This window comes from Erinaceus europaeus, chromosome 5 (genome assembly GCF_950295315.1).
Source record: "Erinaceus europaeus chromosome 5, mEriEur2.1, whole genome shotgun sequence".
Taxonomy (NCBI): Eukaryota; Metazoa; Chordata; class Mammalia; order Eulipotyphla; family Erinaceidae; genus Erinaceus; species Erinaceus europaeus.
In genome coordinates, this window is record NC_080166.1 from 14,972,481 (window position 1) to 14,989,822 (window position 17,342).

Consider the following 17,342-nt stretch of genomic DNA (forward strand, 5'->3'; position numbering starts at 1 on the left):
CAAAAGAAAGTGTCAGCAGTGGAGTGTGGAGTGCAGAAATAGGATTCTATTCAGAAGGGAGGTCTGGGAAGGGGCCGGCTTTCTGGAAGATCTGGCATTAGAGCTTCTAAGGGTGGGTGAGAGATTTCACCAGGGGAGAGCAGGGGAGAAGAGTTGTGTGTGGGAGATGGAACATCTCAAAGGCTAAGAGGGATGGATGCAAAATGTACATGGGCTTTGGAAGAATGAAAAGGAGTCAGATGCCCCTGCAAAAAGGAATGCACCTCCATCTTTGGCCCTCCCTCCCTTCCTCCCTCCCTTCCTTCCTTCCTACCTTCCTTCCTTCCTTCCTTCCTTCCTGGGCCTTTTGCATTGTAATGTGTCCTCTTAGCCAGGTGCACCACTGCCTGCTTCCTCCTTCTCTTTCTTTTTCCCCTTCTACTCTCATTTTTTCTCCCTCCTTCTATTATTGTTCTTGCTCCATGTCTGAACTCTCTCCTTCTTTGATTCCTTTTTTCATCCCTTTCCTCCTGCCTTTTTCTTCTTTTTTTAAATTTATTTACTCATGAGAAAGATAGGAGGAGAGAAAGAACCAGACATCACTCTGGTACATGTGCTGCTGAGGATCGAACCCAGGACCTCATGGCTAAGAATCCAATGCTTTGATCTACTGTGCCACCTCCCAAACCACCCTCCTGCCTTCTTCTGTCCTTTCTTCCTTCTTTTCTTCTATCCAGCTTTCCTTTTTTATTTTATTCTGTTAGTGATTTAATATTGATTTACAAAGTTAGATGTCAACAGGGGTGTAATTCCATACCGTTCCCACCACCAGAGTTCTGAGTCCTCAGTTTCCCCACTGCCAACCACTGCCTTCTCCTAAGGTAGCAGACATGGGCCAACCATCATCTCTGCAACTACCTGTCTACATTTGTACATATCTGCCCCTTTTTCTTCCAGGTCCAGTCCTCTCTTTCCCTCCTAGCCACTCATGACACCATTACTACATCCAACTGTCCCTCTCATTTTCCTCCTCTCTCTCTCTGGGTGCTGATGGAGCTGGAGTTCAGAGCCCTCTTATCCTCTTCCTCCTATCAATTCTCCCCCACTGGGAGTATGGATCAAGGTTGTTTCTGAGGTGTAGAAGGTAGGAGTTCTGGCTTCTGGAATTGCTTCTCTGCTGGACTTGGGCCTTAGCAGGTCAATCCATACCCCTAGCCTGTTTCTGTTTGTCCCTAGTGGAAGCCAAGGCTCTGGAGAGGCGAGGTTCCAGAACACACTGGCGAGGTCATCTGCCTAGAGCAGTCAGGATGGAACTATGGAAACATTTCCAACTGGATGTCTCAGTTGTAGCTTCTGGCTTTGATGAGGTCTGTCATTGTAGATATTTGTTGTTTTTGGTGGGGGGAATCCTTTCTGTTCCGATATTCCATGGCCATGCCTCCTGGAAGTTCCTCCATCTTCCCTTTCACCCTTCACTTCACTTCCTTTCCTCTCTTCCTCACAACCTCCTTCAGCCAACACTTTTTTTCATTTTTCCTGCAACAGTTATGTGCCAGGGGTTGTAGATATGTGCCAGGCCAAATATTTAGACTTCTGGATGGCGCTCAGAGCCCAGCCCAGCAGGGCAGCACTTCCTTCTTTAGTGCTGCAGACTGGAGTTAATAGTGGAGCAGGGAGTGGCTAAGAGCTACATGTCCCAACAGGAAAAGTATATTATCACACTGGAGGAGACAGGCTTAAACCCTTCACCAGAAAGACTGTCCTGGCACTGATGAAATGCGTGCAGTGGACAGTTCTCAGGCCTTAGCACCTACCATGCAATATAGTGTAAGGGTTCAGAACATGAATCCAGAAGCCAGAACACCTGGGTTCGTCCCTCAGCTGCAGTCTGAGCTGTGTGACTGACTTTAGGCAGGTTGTTTTAACTTCTCTGAGCCTCAGTTTCCTTAACTGTAAAGTGGGGGATAATGGCATACCTCCCTCATAGTGTTGCTGTGGAGATTAAAGGAATCTCGTGAGCCTTTTTAGAGAAGTGTCTTAGCGCACCTTGGTTCTACGTAGATATAAGCGAGAATCATTAAATGACATGACTTTATCCAGTGCACACATGAGAATGAATTTCCAAATTGAGAAGCAAGTTGGTCCTATTTTTGTAAGGGGGGGAAGCAAAACAATAAGACCAGTTATGTGCACTGCTTTTCAGTCATGTGTGTAACACAGATTCCAGATTGTAGCGATTACTTATATCCAATCAGTTTATTATTATATGACTTCCCAAAGTTGGGGAAACATTTAGATGAAAAAAAATACATCTCTCAAGATTCCGAGCAGAAAAGTGTGCTCAGCAATTGGCAAATTCTATTCAAGGTTCAGAATATTTTTACAAACTGAAGTGCAGGCTCTGAGCATCATGGGGGAAAGAGAGAGAGATGTCCTAAGAGACTCATCTTCTGTTTTTATTGTCCAACTAATGGCCCATTAACACAGCTTCTTGAATTCTGAGCAATTAGGTAACGTGTGGCTTCCGGGGTATGGATGCTAGGTGGCTGTTTTATTAAGGTGGGAAGGAGCATTATTTTTCCTGAGGGAAAAATATGAAAAATTCCATTCTTACACAGAAAGATAAAGAATCAAAATGAGAAAAGAAAGGGCAGCATATAGTGGGCAAGCAAATTGCCACACTAATATTAATGTTTAAAGGCAAATCCCTGTGTTCATAATCAGATTCATGATTTTTATTTCAATAATGGCTTATCCTCATTAGCTATTCAGAGAAATGGAGCCAATTTGAAGCTTCATCAGCACATGAAGAACATGTCTGCACTTTCCCATAGACGTTTGCACATTTGTGTTATTAGCAGAGCAATTTGAAACTAGACGTTCCAGAGAGGTTGTTATAGATATCCAACAGTTAATGTGTAAGTTTTAGAATAAACTTCTAACATCTTAAATGACTTCACATACCCACAGTAAAAAAATGAATAAATAGCATCTAGAATAGCAGTAAAGAATTAAGCATCCCGGTATGTTGTATCCAAGAGTTTTGTTTTTTCCTCATAGATTCCTAACATTATTTTAAACAAATTAATTCCACACTTCCAGGTGTTTCAAGTTTAAATTCTCTGTAATGTGCTATTGGTGAACAAGTATGAAACATCAGTGTGCCTTATTCTTTTGAAGTCTGAACTGGCACTTATTCAGCTTTCCCACCAAGGGGAAGCCAAACCTCTTGTGTCATGAATCTTCTTCATTCTGACTCTAAGAGCGTCCGTCATCTGACTCTGGGACTTTAGCTACCACAATGCCTTGGACCCTGGGAGAAGTCAAAGAGGGATCCAACTGTTAGATGCACGATTAGGACTAGATTTAACTGAGACTCAGAAATTTTTTTCACTAAGATCGTTCGTTTTTGGCTTGATCACTGGGAAGGCAAAATAAAATAAGGACACCTGAGGAAACACTAGAATAGATGCAGGTGTGGCTTAGTAAGGGAGAAGGCCAGTGTCTTAGAAAGTCTCTCCAGGAGGGCAGGACCAATAGAAGGGTCCAGTTATTATTATGATTATTTTTTCCTCCAGGGTTATTTCCGGGGCTCAGTGCCTGCACCACGAATCCACTGCTCCTGGAGACCATTTTTCCCCCTTTTGTTGCCCTTGTTATTTTTTTTAATCATTGTTGTGGTTATTACTATTATTGTTGTTATTGTTGCTGTTGTTGGATAGGACAGAGAGAAATGGAGAGAGGAGGGGAAGACAGAGAGGAGGAGAGAAAGACAGACACCTGTAGACCTGCTTCACCGTCTGTGAAGCGACTCCCCTACAGGTGGGGAGCTGGGGGCTCGAACCAGGATCCTTACGCCGGCCGGTCCTTGTGCTTCGCACCACGTGTGCTTAACCTGCTGTGCCATCACCGGACTCCTGGGTCCGATTATTTTAAAGGGACCAGTGAGGGGCTGGTTGGCAGTGCATCCAGTTAAGAGCATACATTACAGTGAGCAAGGGACCACAGCTTCAAGCCACCACTCCCCACCTGCAAGTGTGGAGCTGTGCTGTGGGTGTCTTTTTCTCTCCCTATCTTCCCTTCCCTCTCAGTTTGCTCTCTGTCTCTATCCAATAAATAATGATTTAAAAAACTAAAAATAGTAAGAAAATAAAATAAACAGAGCAGTACGTTCACTGCAGGTAGGCAGGTGAGAATAAAAAGAGCCAACCTTGAACCGACCTGCGCCATTTTGTCTGAATGACCCGCGTTTGTCAATGCACGTGTTTTCATTTTCCTAAATAAAGTATGTAATGCCTGACCATGGCCTTCCCAATTCTTTGTGAAATACACAGTGATGAGCCACACATGGTCTGGAAGACACTCTGGTCTCATCCCCCCAACAACACAACTCTCTCCTCTTCACCTAGAAGTTAGTATCTAGTACATGATGCCCATGTCCACTATTTCCCTACTAAACTGCAGTTGTTCTTAGATAATTTTGTTAGCAAGCCTAACTGAAGCTAAACATAACTGATTATACAGCACTGAATGTCCAGATTTTTATCCATTTAAAGATTGAATCTAAAACCTAACGGGTTGTTACTGAAAACCTCTCGCTTACCTTTGACTCTTCAAGACTTCTCATTCTGGAGCATGTAGTTCAGGGCTGAGGAGACATCATAGTGGTTTCCACAACAGTCTTTCATGCCTGAGGATTGAATGTCCCAGGTTCAAGCCCCAGTGCCCCCATCAGTAAGAGTTGAGCAGTGCTCTGAGAAAAACAAAACCTTGTGACTTAACCGTGTGAAAATGGAAGACATGCAGAGTTTGGAATACATTGTTTCATAGAATTAAAAGTATCCTTTACTTATATCTATACAATGTAATTCATATATTGATAAAGGGCAACATAATGATATAGACATGATGCATCAACCTAGCATGAATGTTTCTTGGAAGTGATTTTCTATGTTGCTGCATTTAAACATGCTGATATATTTAACACTAATTCTGGGGCCAGGCTGTTTCGCACCTGGTTAAACATAACACACTACCCAGGTTCAAGCCCTTAGTCCCCACTTGAAGGGAGAAAGCTTCACAAGTGGTGAGACAGGGTTTCAGGTGTCTTTCTATCTCTCTCCATCTCTACCTCCCTCCCGCCTCTCAATTTCTCTCAGTCTCTATCCAATAATAAATAAGATAAAATTTAAAAAGTTCAAATTCTAATGAGTTTTGAAACTACGAAGGAAAATTACTTGATATCTAAATATCTAACAGTTCGAAATCAATATTTTTAAATTTATTTATAAAATAAAAAAATAAGAATATCGACAAAACCATAGGATAAGAGGTGTAAAATTCTACACATTTCCCACCACCAGAGTTCCATATCCCATCCCCTCCATTGGAAGCTTTCTTACTTTTTATCTCTCTGGAAGTATGAACCCAAGATCACTATGGGATGCAGAAGGTGGAAGGTCTGGCTTCTGTAATTGCTTCTCTGCTGGACATGGGCATTGGGAGGTGGATCCATACTCCCAGCCTGTTTCTATCTTTCCCGAGTGGGGCAGGGCTCTGGGGAGATGGGGTTCTGGGGCACATTGGGGAGGTTGTCTTCTCACGGGAGCCAGGTTGGTGTCATGGTAGCATCTGCAACTTGGTGTCTGAAAAGGCACTAAGATGCAAAGAACAAATTGTTTAATAATCTGGAACCTAAAGGCAAGAATATAGCAGATGAGATTTGAGGTTTCCATTTTGGAAAAAGTAGGTCTATTTTAGGTATGTTTCAAGGGGCCCATGACTTTACTCATTTTTGCCTGAACCTGACAGCTAACATGCAGGTGGGCCAAAGGTATTACCAGGGGAGATGGTGTCAGTGTTGGGAATAGGACTAGAAAGCTGGATCAGGGAAGAGAGTAGCTCCCAAATCTGGGAGAAGTATATAATAAATACCTTTAACTGTAAACCCCATCAGTTTGATCTGGGGCCTATACTCAGTGTAGGAGCCTGTGTGACCTCTACATCCCTGTACATTTGAGCTCGTATTCTGTGGTCATAGCTATGAATGTTCTAGGCTGCACCCATTGCCAGACCCATCTTCCTAGAGTGGTAGAAGACTTTGGTCGATCGTCCTTCCAAGAATGGAGCGGTCCCTACCATTGTTGATCCATATTGAGGGCAAGGTCTTATGGGGGCCCACATAGGGGTCCATTATGTTGTTTCTGATGGAGGTGACCAGTGACATGAAGTCAATATTTTTAAAAGCGTATCAGGGACTTAGTGAAAAGCTCAAACTAAGATTTCCTAATTTAAATACAGCGCAGGATAATGTTTATGTTAAAATGAAGTCAACCATCTGGAATTGTAAAGGAAGACCCACTCTTTAGTAAGTGAATCTCCCCTGTAAGATGATTCAAAATATCTTTTGTAAGGCGTCACCCATCTCTGTTATTTGGTTCCATTTCTGTACCCCAAAAAAGGTGAATTATAATTTATGGGGTGAAGTATTTCAATAGTATTTTGACATTGAATCTGTAGAGAATGTAGGATTAAATAATCTCCATGATTAGGCCGAGATCTGATGCCTATTTAAAATAGGTGTAAGTTATTGATGATGAGAGGGAGAAATTACAGAGTGCAGTGGACCTGCCATTTTTGGAACACACATTTCGGACTGAAGGTAAGTGAGAGTTTAAGGGAGAATGCCAGATGCACTTAATAGTCATGGAGTCTTCAAGCTCATCTGTTTTTAAAGGTTATCTAGCTTGTTTACAAAGTCTTCTGGCAAGCCATATGTTGCACCAGTCAGAACTCCTGCACACAGAACGAGACTTTGCTGGTTGAGTTTCACTGTCTAGCACCAAACTGCGTTTGGAATTGTAGCTTTGTTTCTGTCTCAATTATGCCAAGGGAGAACATGACCAATTAATTCCCTCAAGTTGCTAACACCCTTGTAAGATTTTTTTAATCTTTCATTCATACTACAAATGATCTCAAATATTGATACTTAGAAGTGATTCTCCCCGATGAGTAGTGACTAGTGTGTGCTCACACAGTTTGTGAGTTTTGAAGAGACTTGATTTGTGTGCAAATTCTAAACCTTGACAAAAGATGGCACCCTAGGTTATCCCTAATTAAAAATTAGTGTTATCTGAGTATGTGAACTGTGCCAATGATAATCTCCAGTTCTGCAGTCCTCCTCTCTAGTGTGTTACCTGCAATTCACTGATTTCCTTGTTTAGCTTACACATTTCTTTTTACACTTTCCCATAAAGGCGAGAGACAGTTTCATTTCTTTGTGCAGTAGTTGTGTGTGTATAGAGCAAAATGAATTGCCAGAGGAGTTCTCATTACAGATCGTCAGTGTGTTTAATTTTGTGCAGACAAGGGAGATGGTAATATTGGGATTCCTATCTACTGCATATGCCTCTGGCATTCAAATTGAGTATTATTATCTGGAATAACCCAAGATCAAGCTGTAGTCAAGGCAATTCATTCATCTTTACCTGCTTATCTACTTTGTATTGCCAAGGTGAAATGGAAACAAACAAACAAACAAAAAATCATGGGGGGGGGGAGTTGGAGGGAGTAGTGATCGGATCACAAAGGGTCTAACCAAGAGACACGGGACTGAAAATGTCTTTTTTTTTTTTTATTCTTCTCTTGAAATTTTCTACACAGCACTTTTTTTTCCTTACGTGCCTCTGTTTTTCTTTTAGTGGCAAAGCATTTCTATAACACTGGTTGAGAAAGTTCAGATGATTGCTGTAATCCTAGGATCCCTGTTCTTAATAGCGAGTGTGACATGGCTCCTCTGGTCAGCCTTCAGCCCCTATGCAGTGTGGCAGAGGAAGGACATCCTTTTTCAGATCTGCTATGGAATGTATGGTTTTATGGATCTAGTGTGCATAGGTAAGACCGCACCCTTCCATGCTAATCACCTGACAGTAACCCCATTTCTTCCAGCTTCATCCATTGCTCCCAATAGAGCATGTCGGGGTTCTCAACGCTCTTGGGTCTGTGTTCTCCAGTGAATGAACTGTCCATCTGGAGGGAGGGAGAGAGGGAGGGAGGGGCCAAATGTTGACTGCTTCTTTCAAAGAGCATAACATCGCTATTCCCCCACGAATCTGGAAAAGATCATAATAACACTTTAAAGGATAATGACTGTTTCGGAGGACGTGTTTCACAGTGAGAAGGGAGGGGTCTACAAGGTTCCTTGGGAGGGGGTGAGAGAAGGAACCTTGTCCACTTCCGAGGAAGAACAGCAGGTCACTTCCTCTTTCCGAAACTGAGAAAGCAGGGATCTATGACAGTGAAGAGAGTCCACATCTGGAAAGAGGATGGACACCTGGGGTTTCTCACCTGCAGCAGCTTAGGTTCTCTGAAGGTGTGAAGAGCTTTTGTGGATGCTGGAGAGCCACCCGTGGTTCTATCTACTGCACTGTGGCTCTTTATTTCATCAATATAGTCAGTAACTTAGAAGAAAGACAGAGTCAAGATTTCTTTTTAATTTTATTAGTGATTTAGTAATGACTGACAAGATTGTGGAATAACGGGGGTACAATTAGCAGATGCAGTATCATTTGGTATGAATTAAGATAAGTATGCAGGAAAGTGAGAATTACAGAAGCCAGACCTTCCACCTTCTGTACTCCATAATGACCCTGGGTCCATACTCCCAGAGGGATAAAGAATAGGAAAGCTATCAGGGGAGGGGATAGGGTACGGAGATCTGGTGGTGGGAATTGTGTGGAATTGTACCCCTCTTATCCTATGGTTTTTGCCAGTGTTTCCTTTTTATAAATAAAAATTGAAAAATAAATATCTCCCTTAAAAGGGGGGGGGGAGGTACAATTCTACGCAATTCCCACCACCACAGTTCCACGTCCCATCTCCCACTGGAAGCTTTTCTGTTCTTAATCCCTTTGGGAGCATGGACCCAGCATCACTATAGGGTGCAGAAGGTGGGAGGTCTGACTTCTGTAATTGCTTCTCTGTTGGACAGGGGTGTTGGCAGGTCAATCCATACCCCCTCAGCTTCTTTCTATCTTTCCCTAGTTGGGCAGGGCTCTGGGGAGATGGAGCTCCAGGACACATTGGTGACGTTCTCTGCCCAGGGAAGTCAGGTTGGCGTCATGGTAACATTGGCAACTTGGTGTCTGAAAAGCATTAAGATATAAAGCAGGACAGAATGTTTAATAATCAGGAACCTAAAGGTAAGAATAGAGCAGATGAGATTTGGGGTCTTCTCCTGGCCAAGAGTTTTTTTTTTCTCCTTTGTACTCTTCTCCAAACCCACCTCCCACCCTCAAGTCAGGATCGTGATTTTTAACTTAAGTAGACCCTATGAGAGAAAAAAAAAAAAAGGAGGTTACTTAATAGACTATATTTTACTTAACTTACCAGTTATTTCCTATACACTACAAGCAAATGGAAGAAGGTGATTTTATACAGCATTGTTGTGTTTGTTTCGGGGACGGGGGAGTGAAGAGCCATTATCTCTGTAAAGGGTGACCTGGTCTCTCCTATGGCCAGGATAGTGCTAAGAGGTTTACCTTGCTCTGCTGTGGTTTATAGTTCAGTGGGACTTACCAGCTTCCGAGGGCAGTCACGACAGTTTGAAGCAACAGTTTGAAACTGTAGTTTGGGGAAAACTAACTCAAAGCACCATGGGAGTAGATAGCATAATGGCTCTCATGCCTGAGGCTCCAAAGTCCCAGGTTTAATCCCCCTGTAGTGAACATGTAACCCTAAACCCTAGCAACTAGAGTAATCATAGTGTGCCTGCATAGTGTGATAAGACAAAAGCATGTGAGCATAGATAAGACGTCAACCCGAACCTACTTGGCCTATGGAAATGTAACCTTGAAACCAGAGGTAAGCAAAGTATAAGTAGAGGCTCAGAAATCAGGATGAAGCACTTCCACCATTACTGACAGGATGCTGCCGGTGTGGCTAAAAATTGAAAGCACACAGGGCTAGCCTGAGTAACAGCTTCCCTAGCTCCAGGGCCCCTCACTAATCCGGTCAGTCCTGCCAGCAGACAAAAGGACCTGCATCCTCTGGGCAACACAGTGAGTGATGACCATGTCGTGAGCCTTGCCTGCCAACAGCTATTAAGTAAGGAGAGGGTATCGGGTTGACTGTGTGATTGTGTGAATTGTGTGGCCTTTCTCTGGCATCTAAAAATAAGAAAAAAATTATTGCTTAACCCCGAGACAGGCTCTCAGAGTGAGTCCTTGCTCTAATTCCTTTGCTCGCGACACCCCCACACCACCATAAACCAGAGCTGAAAGGTGCTCTGGTGAAAAAAAAGAAAAAGAAAGAAAGAAAGAGAGAAAGAAAAAGAAAAAGAAAGGAAGAAAAAGAAAGGAGGAAAGAAAGAAAGAAAAAGAAAGAAAGAAAGAAAGAAAGAAAGAAAGAAAGAAAGAAAGAAAGAAAGAAAGGCCTAGTCTCAAGCCTCCCTTCATCCTGCTGAACCAGGACTTTCTGAGCTGCTGCTCCTGCCCCCTCCCCCCAGCTGTGGTGACTTACAAGCCCACCAAGATTCTGTTGCCCAGGAAAGTTTCAGAAACACCAATTTCATGGCCTGGATGCTAACCCTGACATCAAATGGCTTAACTTCTAGTCCGGGCTTTTGCTTGGACAGATCAGCTTCATCTTTCTTATTTTTTTGTCACTGATAAAAATGGTCACAGTAGCCTCTAGCATATGGGTCTGAGGAAACAAAAAAATAATGACTATAAATTAGGGATGTTCACAGAAAGGTGGAGGTTAGGGATATTTGAATTAGTTGCAAGCACCGTAGTAAGTTAAATTGTTTAAATCAATGCCGGTACTCATCTGAGCCTTAAATTAGCAAGCAGTTTTAATATCCCCAGTCAATTTTTCTTAAAGGAACTCTATAAAATTTTAAATTGTGATCAGCCTAAATTTTCCCTCCTTTCCATCTTTCTTCCTTTGTCACTAGTCTGAGGATAATAGGAAAGAAAATAGTCAAATCTCATGCCAGAGCAGAACAGGGGAGGGAGGGCCCCATCGTGAATAATATGTAAGCTGAGCAGATGCTGCGGGGATGATCCGGCTAATCATGTATGTTACCCATTCTCATTAAATGTGACACTGCATATGGAAGCATTTGGAAATTCGAATCTCTATACAAACGGGGTCTCTCATGTGGTGCTCTGAATCCAGAAGAATTAGAAAACTATTGTACAAATCCCTTCACAGATTCAGAGATCCTGATTATTCTTTCAACACGAATGTTATTAAATATGTTACTCCATTGATATTAAAAGGGAGATTAGGTGTTCTTTCTTTTTTCCCCAAATAAGAATCATTTGATTCCTAATCCAATCTAAAGGGATGATAAGTCCAGTCAATTGTCTTGATAGCAATATAGCACTCAAAAGGGCTGTACAGTTCCTGGCTAGGAAATGACTTTCCTGAATTTTACAACTGGCATTGAATGTTAAGTTCCTGCATGCTAAAATTTGCTTGTTAATGCCAGTCTTTTAATCAAGATGATTAAAGTTCTGGCTTATTTTATTTTAAAACGATCATATATATATATATATATATATATATATATATATATATATATATTGCCTGCAGGGTTATCGCTGGGTTTTGGTGCCAGGACTACAGATCCACTACTCCTGGTGGCTTTTTTTTTTTTTTCATTTTATTGGATAGGACAAAGAGAAACTGAGAAGGGAGAGGTGACAGAGAGGAAGAGAGATAGACATCTGCAGGTCTACTTCACTGCTTGTGAAACATCCCCCCCTGAAGGTGGGAAGTAAGGGCTTGAACCCAGATCCTTGTTTGGGTCCATGTGCTTAGTACTATGTGTGCTAATCTGGGTGTGCCACCCTCCAGTCCCCAGATACATTTCTTTTTATGTGGAGGGAAGGGGGGAAGAGAGATATGCCAGCTTTGACATATGAAGTACCTGGAATTAAACCTGGCAATTTGTGGAAATCATGCATGCCAGGCCTGTGTTCTACCACTGAAAAAGCTTCATGGTTGGGGGTTGGGCAGTAGTGCAGTGGGTTAAGCACACGTGGTGCAGAGCTCAGGGACCAATGTAAGGATCCGGGTTCGAGCCCCCGGCTCCCACCTGCAGGGGAGTCACTTCACAGGCAGTGAAGCAGGTCTGCAGGTGTCTATCTTTCTCTCCTCCTCTCTGTCTTCCCCTCCTCTCTCTATCTCTCTCTGTCCTATCCAACAATGAATGACATCAACAACAACAATAATAACCACAACAAGGCTACAACAACAAGGGCAACAAAGGGGGAAAAAATGGCCTCCAGGAGCAGTGGATTCATGGTGCAGGCACTAAGCCCCAGCAATAACCCTGGAGGGAAAAACAAACAAAACAAACAAAAAAAACTTCATGGCATGATTCTGGACTTATTTTTCTAATATTTAATTTATTTATTTTGAATAGTGACAGAAAGGGCAAAGGGACATAGGGAAAGAGAGAGACAGAGAGAGAGAGAGAGAGAGAAACCTGCAGCATTGCTTCACCACTTGTGATGTTTCCCCCCTGAAAGTGAGGACCAGTGGTTTGAACCCAGGTCTTTGAGCACTGTAACATGAGTGCTCACTCAGCCCAGTGAGCCACAGCCTGATTCTAGAATTCTGGCTTTAAAGGTAGATTCATATGAACTAATGATCTCTCAACACTACATGGCATGCTTGAGCATCCATTTCAAACTCTTAAATGTTTGCTCATTAAGTCAAGTCTCTGAGGAATAAAAGTCAATTGACATTTTCCTGGAGAAATTTGGGGAGTGGGTTTTTTATCTACTCTTTAAATATTGATAATATGTCTCATTGCCTTTTGGCTCATCAGACATGAATCTTATCATTCAATAATGTATGTATTTTGCAAAATGGTTTTTTAAAGACCCTCAATTTAAACCCCACTGCCTAGTTCATTTGGTAACCTCTTTAATTAATCACTTTGAAACCAGCAAAAATCTTAATTTTCCTCAGGAACTGGTGAACTACTGTAGTCAAGAAAGCAAATACATAACACTCCCAATGGCCAACGGGCCTGTTGCTGGTTATAGCTCCAGCTTACATTTCAAATCAATTCTAGATAGTAACAAAGCAGGGTACATCGATGACACCTCACACACCCCTGGCTGCCAGAAGTAGAGTCAGTGTAAAAAGCATGTTTAGGGGCGGAGGGTAGACAGCATAATGGTTATGCAAAGAGACTCTCCTGCCTGAGGCTCCGCTGCACCACCATAAGCCAGAGCTGAGCAGTGCTCTCAAGTTTACAGCTCTGAGCCCAATGTGCTATGTTCTGTTCGATACACATGCAATACTATGCGTTTGCCAGATGCACTACCAGGTGCTAGGAGTCTGCAGAAGAGCTGGGCGCTTTCTTGCCACCCCCCAGGAGGGCGACCCTGGGAGGACACACCTTGCAAGAAGGAGACTAGAGGCACGTGTTCACTATAGATGTTTGCGTGGGAGGTGGTTATCAGTCCCAAAAGGCTGACTGATGTTGGGGTATTGTATGTGGCAGAGGCTGGAGATGTTTAAGGAGGGAAGGAAAGATCGGCATTTGTTCAATAGTGAAAGGTTCATCATGCATTATCTCAAAAAATTGAGCAGAGGGTCCAGGCGGTAGCGCAGCGGGTTAAGCACAAGTGGCGCACAGCACAAGGACCGGCAAAGGATCCTGGTTCGAGCCCCCGGCTCCCCACCTGCAGGGGGGTCGCTTCACAGTCGGTGAAGCAGGTCTGCAGGTATCTTTCTCTCCCCCTCTCTGTCCTCCACTTCCTTTCTCGATTTCTCTCTCTCCTATTCAACAATGACGACACCACCACCAACAACAATAAAAAAAGAGCAACAAAAAGGAAAAAAAATTTTAAAAATAATTGAGCAGAGAGCATGATTTTCAGGTACTTTAAATTTTATTCGGGAAAATTGAGAACATTCACATGTTAGGGCAGGAGAGGGAGGGGGAGAGAGAGAGGGAGGGGGAGGGAGAGAGGGAGGGAGGGAGGAAGGAAGGGGGAGAGAGAGAGGGAGGGAGGGGGAGAGAGAAGTAAAGAGAGGGAGGGACGGGGTGTGGGGTAGAGAGAAATAGAGTTGATGCTCATTATGGTATCCCAAACTTACTTCTTTTTAAAACCCAAGCCCCGCCTCCACCTTTCCAAGCCACACCTGTAACCTCTCCTACTTTCTGCGCATCACCTTGTCCCTCCACAGAGGGGGTCAGTTTTCAGTCAGATCTCCTGAGTATCCAAGGTCTCCCCGTCACTGCTGGAGAAGGGTAGTTTGGTGCTTCTCTCAGCCAGCTTTCAGTCACTGGCAGCCTTCCCCACATCCCCATTCTCCTGAGTTTTTACACCTAAATGAGAAGGATCGGCTGCTTCATAAATGTTCTTTAAAAAATAATAATTATCCTGAAGGTTATTCCAGAATTAAAAAGTATATATATTATCATCTAGTCTGGCTGTAGGTAATGTTTAGGAAGAGATTTGTTTTGGGATTGTCAAATAGAAAATTCAAAATGTGTAGAAAACTTATTTTCTTGGGGACTTTTCTTAGTTATCTCCAGACACGGTAAATTTGTTGACTGCCTTCCTTCATTATTAGTAAATATATTTTCATCTTTCCCAAGTGCCACCTTTTTCTTGGTATTGAGATTTTGAGTTTCCCCCAAGAGCACTATTAGAGTTGAAACACCTAAGTCAGGGAGGTTGGCCGGAACTCTCTGCAATAAACTTACCGCCTATCTTTAACCCATACATGCTGGCTACATTTGGCTGTTGGGCACTTGAAATTAAGTGAGAATTAGAAGATGCATCTTAAATTGCATGTCAACATTAATTTAAATTGACTTTGTTGACTGGGGAAATGGTTCAGTGAGCAGAGGTGCTATTTTCCGTGCATTAGAATCCAGGCTTAGCGTAAAGCACAAGGACCGGCATAAGGATCCCGGTTCGAGTCCCCGGCTCCCCACCTGCAGGGGAGTCACTTCACAGGCGGTGAAGCAGGTCTACAGGTGTCTGTCTTTCTCTCCCCCTCTCTGTCTTCCCCTCCTCTCTCCATTTCTCTCTGTCCTATCTGACAACGACAACATCAATAACAATGACAATCATAACTACAACAATAAAACAACAAGGGCAACAAAAGAGAAAATAAATATTTTTTTAAAAAATAATCTAGGCTTAATCCCGGACACCTCATGTGGCAAGGTGATATTGTGTTCTATATATATATATCTCTATCTCTCTCTCATAAAAAAATAAATATATTTTGGGACTGGGTGATGGTACACCTGGTTGAGCCCACATGTTACAATGTACAAGGGCCCAGGTTCGAGCCCCTTGTCCCCACCTGCAAGGGGAAAGCTTTGCAAATGGTGAAGCCATACTGCAGGTGTCTCTCTCTCTCTCTTCCTCTCTATCACCCCTTTCCCTCTTAACTTCTGGCTATCTCTATCCAATAAATAAAGATGACTTAAAAATTAAAAAAATCAATACATTTTAAGGAATAAATTTAAATATCTGCATATGCCCCCCCCTTAGAGATAGCACAGAGTATAGCTCATAGAATCAAAGATGCGTATTTGCCTCATCCACACAGAAGGCCTGTATTAACTAAATAATAAGAGAACTGTTCCCTGGGAGATGCATAACGTGAAAATGAGGTCAAGGGGTTAAGAGAAGAGTATTATTAAGCTTCAGAAGGTGGTGCAGAGAACACCCTAAGAAGAAAGACATAGCATAGGGAAATTAAAAGCCACAGAAATGTAGCTTTATATAGTATTTGGTGGGTCTCTTTTAAATATTTAAATAGATGGAACTTAGGGTATGGTTGCACAAATGCCTTATGTCACTTCGATCTTGTAACCCAGAGGTGACCACTCCAGGAGAGGTAATAACCCAAGCTGGCTCCCTTCAATGTCCTCTAAAAAGAAAAGGTTCACAGAGAGAACAAAGGAAGATCAGCACGAACAGACATAAAGAGCAGGTGCATGGCTGGAGGCACCAGGCGTGGGATTTAGTTTTCAACTCAGACTTTGCACATTGAGGTTATTACTTCCAGTAATTGTGTCACAGGAAGCTTGTGTTTACAAGAGGAAGACATCATTCATGGGGCTAAAAGATTGTCTCCGGGACGGGGAGCCATATGATCAAATTATGTCTATCAGTAAAGGTTGTTACAAGCTCGAGCTTTGGTGTCCAGGAGATCCCTATGAGGAGTTTGGTCTCTTTCTCTCTTTTCCTGAGATGGAGAGAGAAAGTCAGGATCACTTCTTCACTCTGGTAGGTGGTGGTACCTGGGATTGTATTTGAGGCCTTAGACATTTCAGGCATGGAGGTTTAGTGCTTTCTCTGAGATACGAGTTTAGTTTCTTGTAGATGTTATTAGCTAAGAATAAAATACTTTGATTGTGGGCTTCCCAAAATAGAGACAGTGTTTATACCTAATCTCAATACAGTTAGTTAATATCAAGTTCACATCTGAGAAACATTTAATCTTCTCTACGGGAAGGAATCAGTTATAACTCCAACATTCAAAAGTACAGATTATCCTTGTTCTTTAAAAAAAGTTTTCCTGGGGGTTGGCGGTAGTGCAGCGGGTTAAGTGCACATGGCGCAAAGCGCAAGGACCCGCATAAGGATCCCGGTTCGAACCCCAGGGGAGTCGCTTCACAGGTGGTGAAGCAGGTCTGCAGGTGTCTGTCTTTCTCTCTCCCTCTCTGTCTTCCCCTCCTCTCTCCATTTCTCTCTGTCGTATCCAATGATGACAACATCAACAACTACAATAAGAACCACAACAAGGCTACAACAACAAGGACAACAAAAGGGGGACAAAAAAAAAGCCTCCAGGAGCAGTGGATTCATGGTGCAGGCAACGAGCTCCAGCAGTAACCCTGGAGGCAAAAAAAAATTTTTTTCTTAATCATCTACATGGTTCAGATACAGACATAGTCAGACAAAGATCAATGTTCTGTTTATCAGCATGATATGTATAAAGTTTTATTTTTAAAAGACCACTTCATTAACACTGTCTTTTCTTAATTTTTTTTACTGGAGGTATTGTTTATAGAAACAGAAAATACAGTTGTTAGTAGATATGTAAAATTTCCCACCATTCAGGGTGAGGGTAGACAGCATAAGGGTTGTGCAAAGAGACTCTCATACCTGAGGCACCAAAGCCCCATGTTCAGTCCCCTGCACTACCATAAACCAGAGCTGAGCAGTGCTCTGGTAATAAATAAATAAATAAATAAATAAATAACATTTCTCAGCTTTCTGCAAGACACTCTAAGGTCCTCTCCCACCATCGTGCACCAGGATGTGAATCCTCTGCCCCCAGAGTCCTTTACTTTGGTGCAATACACA

The 17,342-nt window shown here is 42.7% G+C and overlaps 1 protein-coding gene and 1 long non-coding RNA gene across 2 annotated transcripts in view; both read left to right on the forward strand.

The window, feature by feature from the left end:
- The window catches only part of LOC132538590 (uncharacterized), a 313,644-nt gene that overhangs the window by 176,350 nt on the left and 119,952 nt on the right, over positions 1–17,342 (forward strand). The window lies entirely within an intron of this gene.
- MARCHF11 (membrane associated ring-CH-type finger 11) overlaps positions 1–17,342 on the forward strand; it is a 122,342-nt gene that overhangs the window by 91,781 nt on the left and 13,219 nt on the right. The window contains exon 3 of the mRNA XM_060191163.1: positions 7,680–7,872. Coding sequence (XP_060047146.1) covers positions 7,680–7,872 — 193 coding nt within the window. The remainder of the gene's footprint in view (positions 1–7,679; positions 7,873–17,342) is intronic.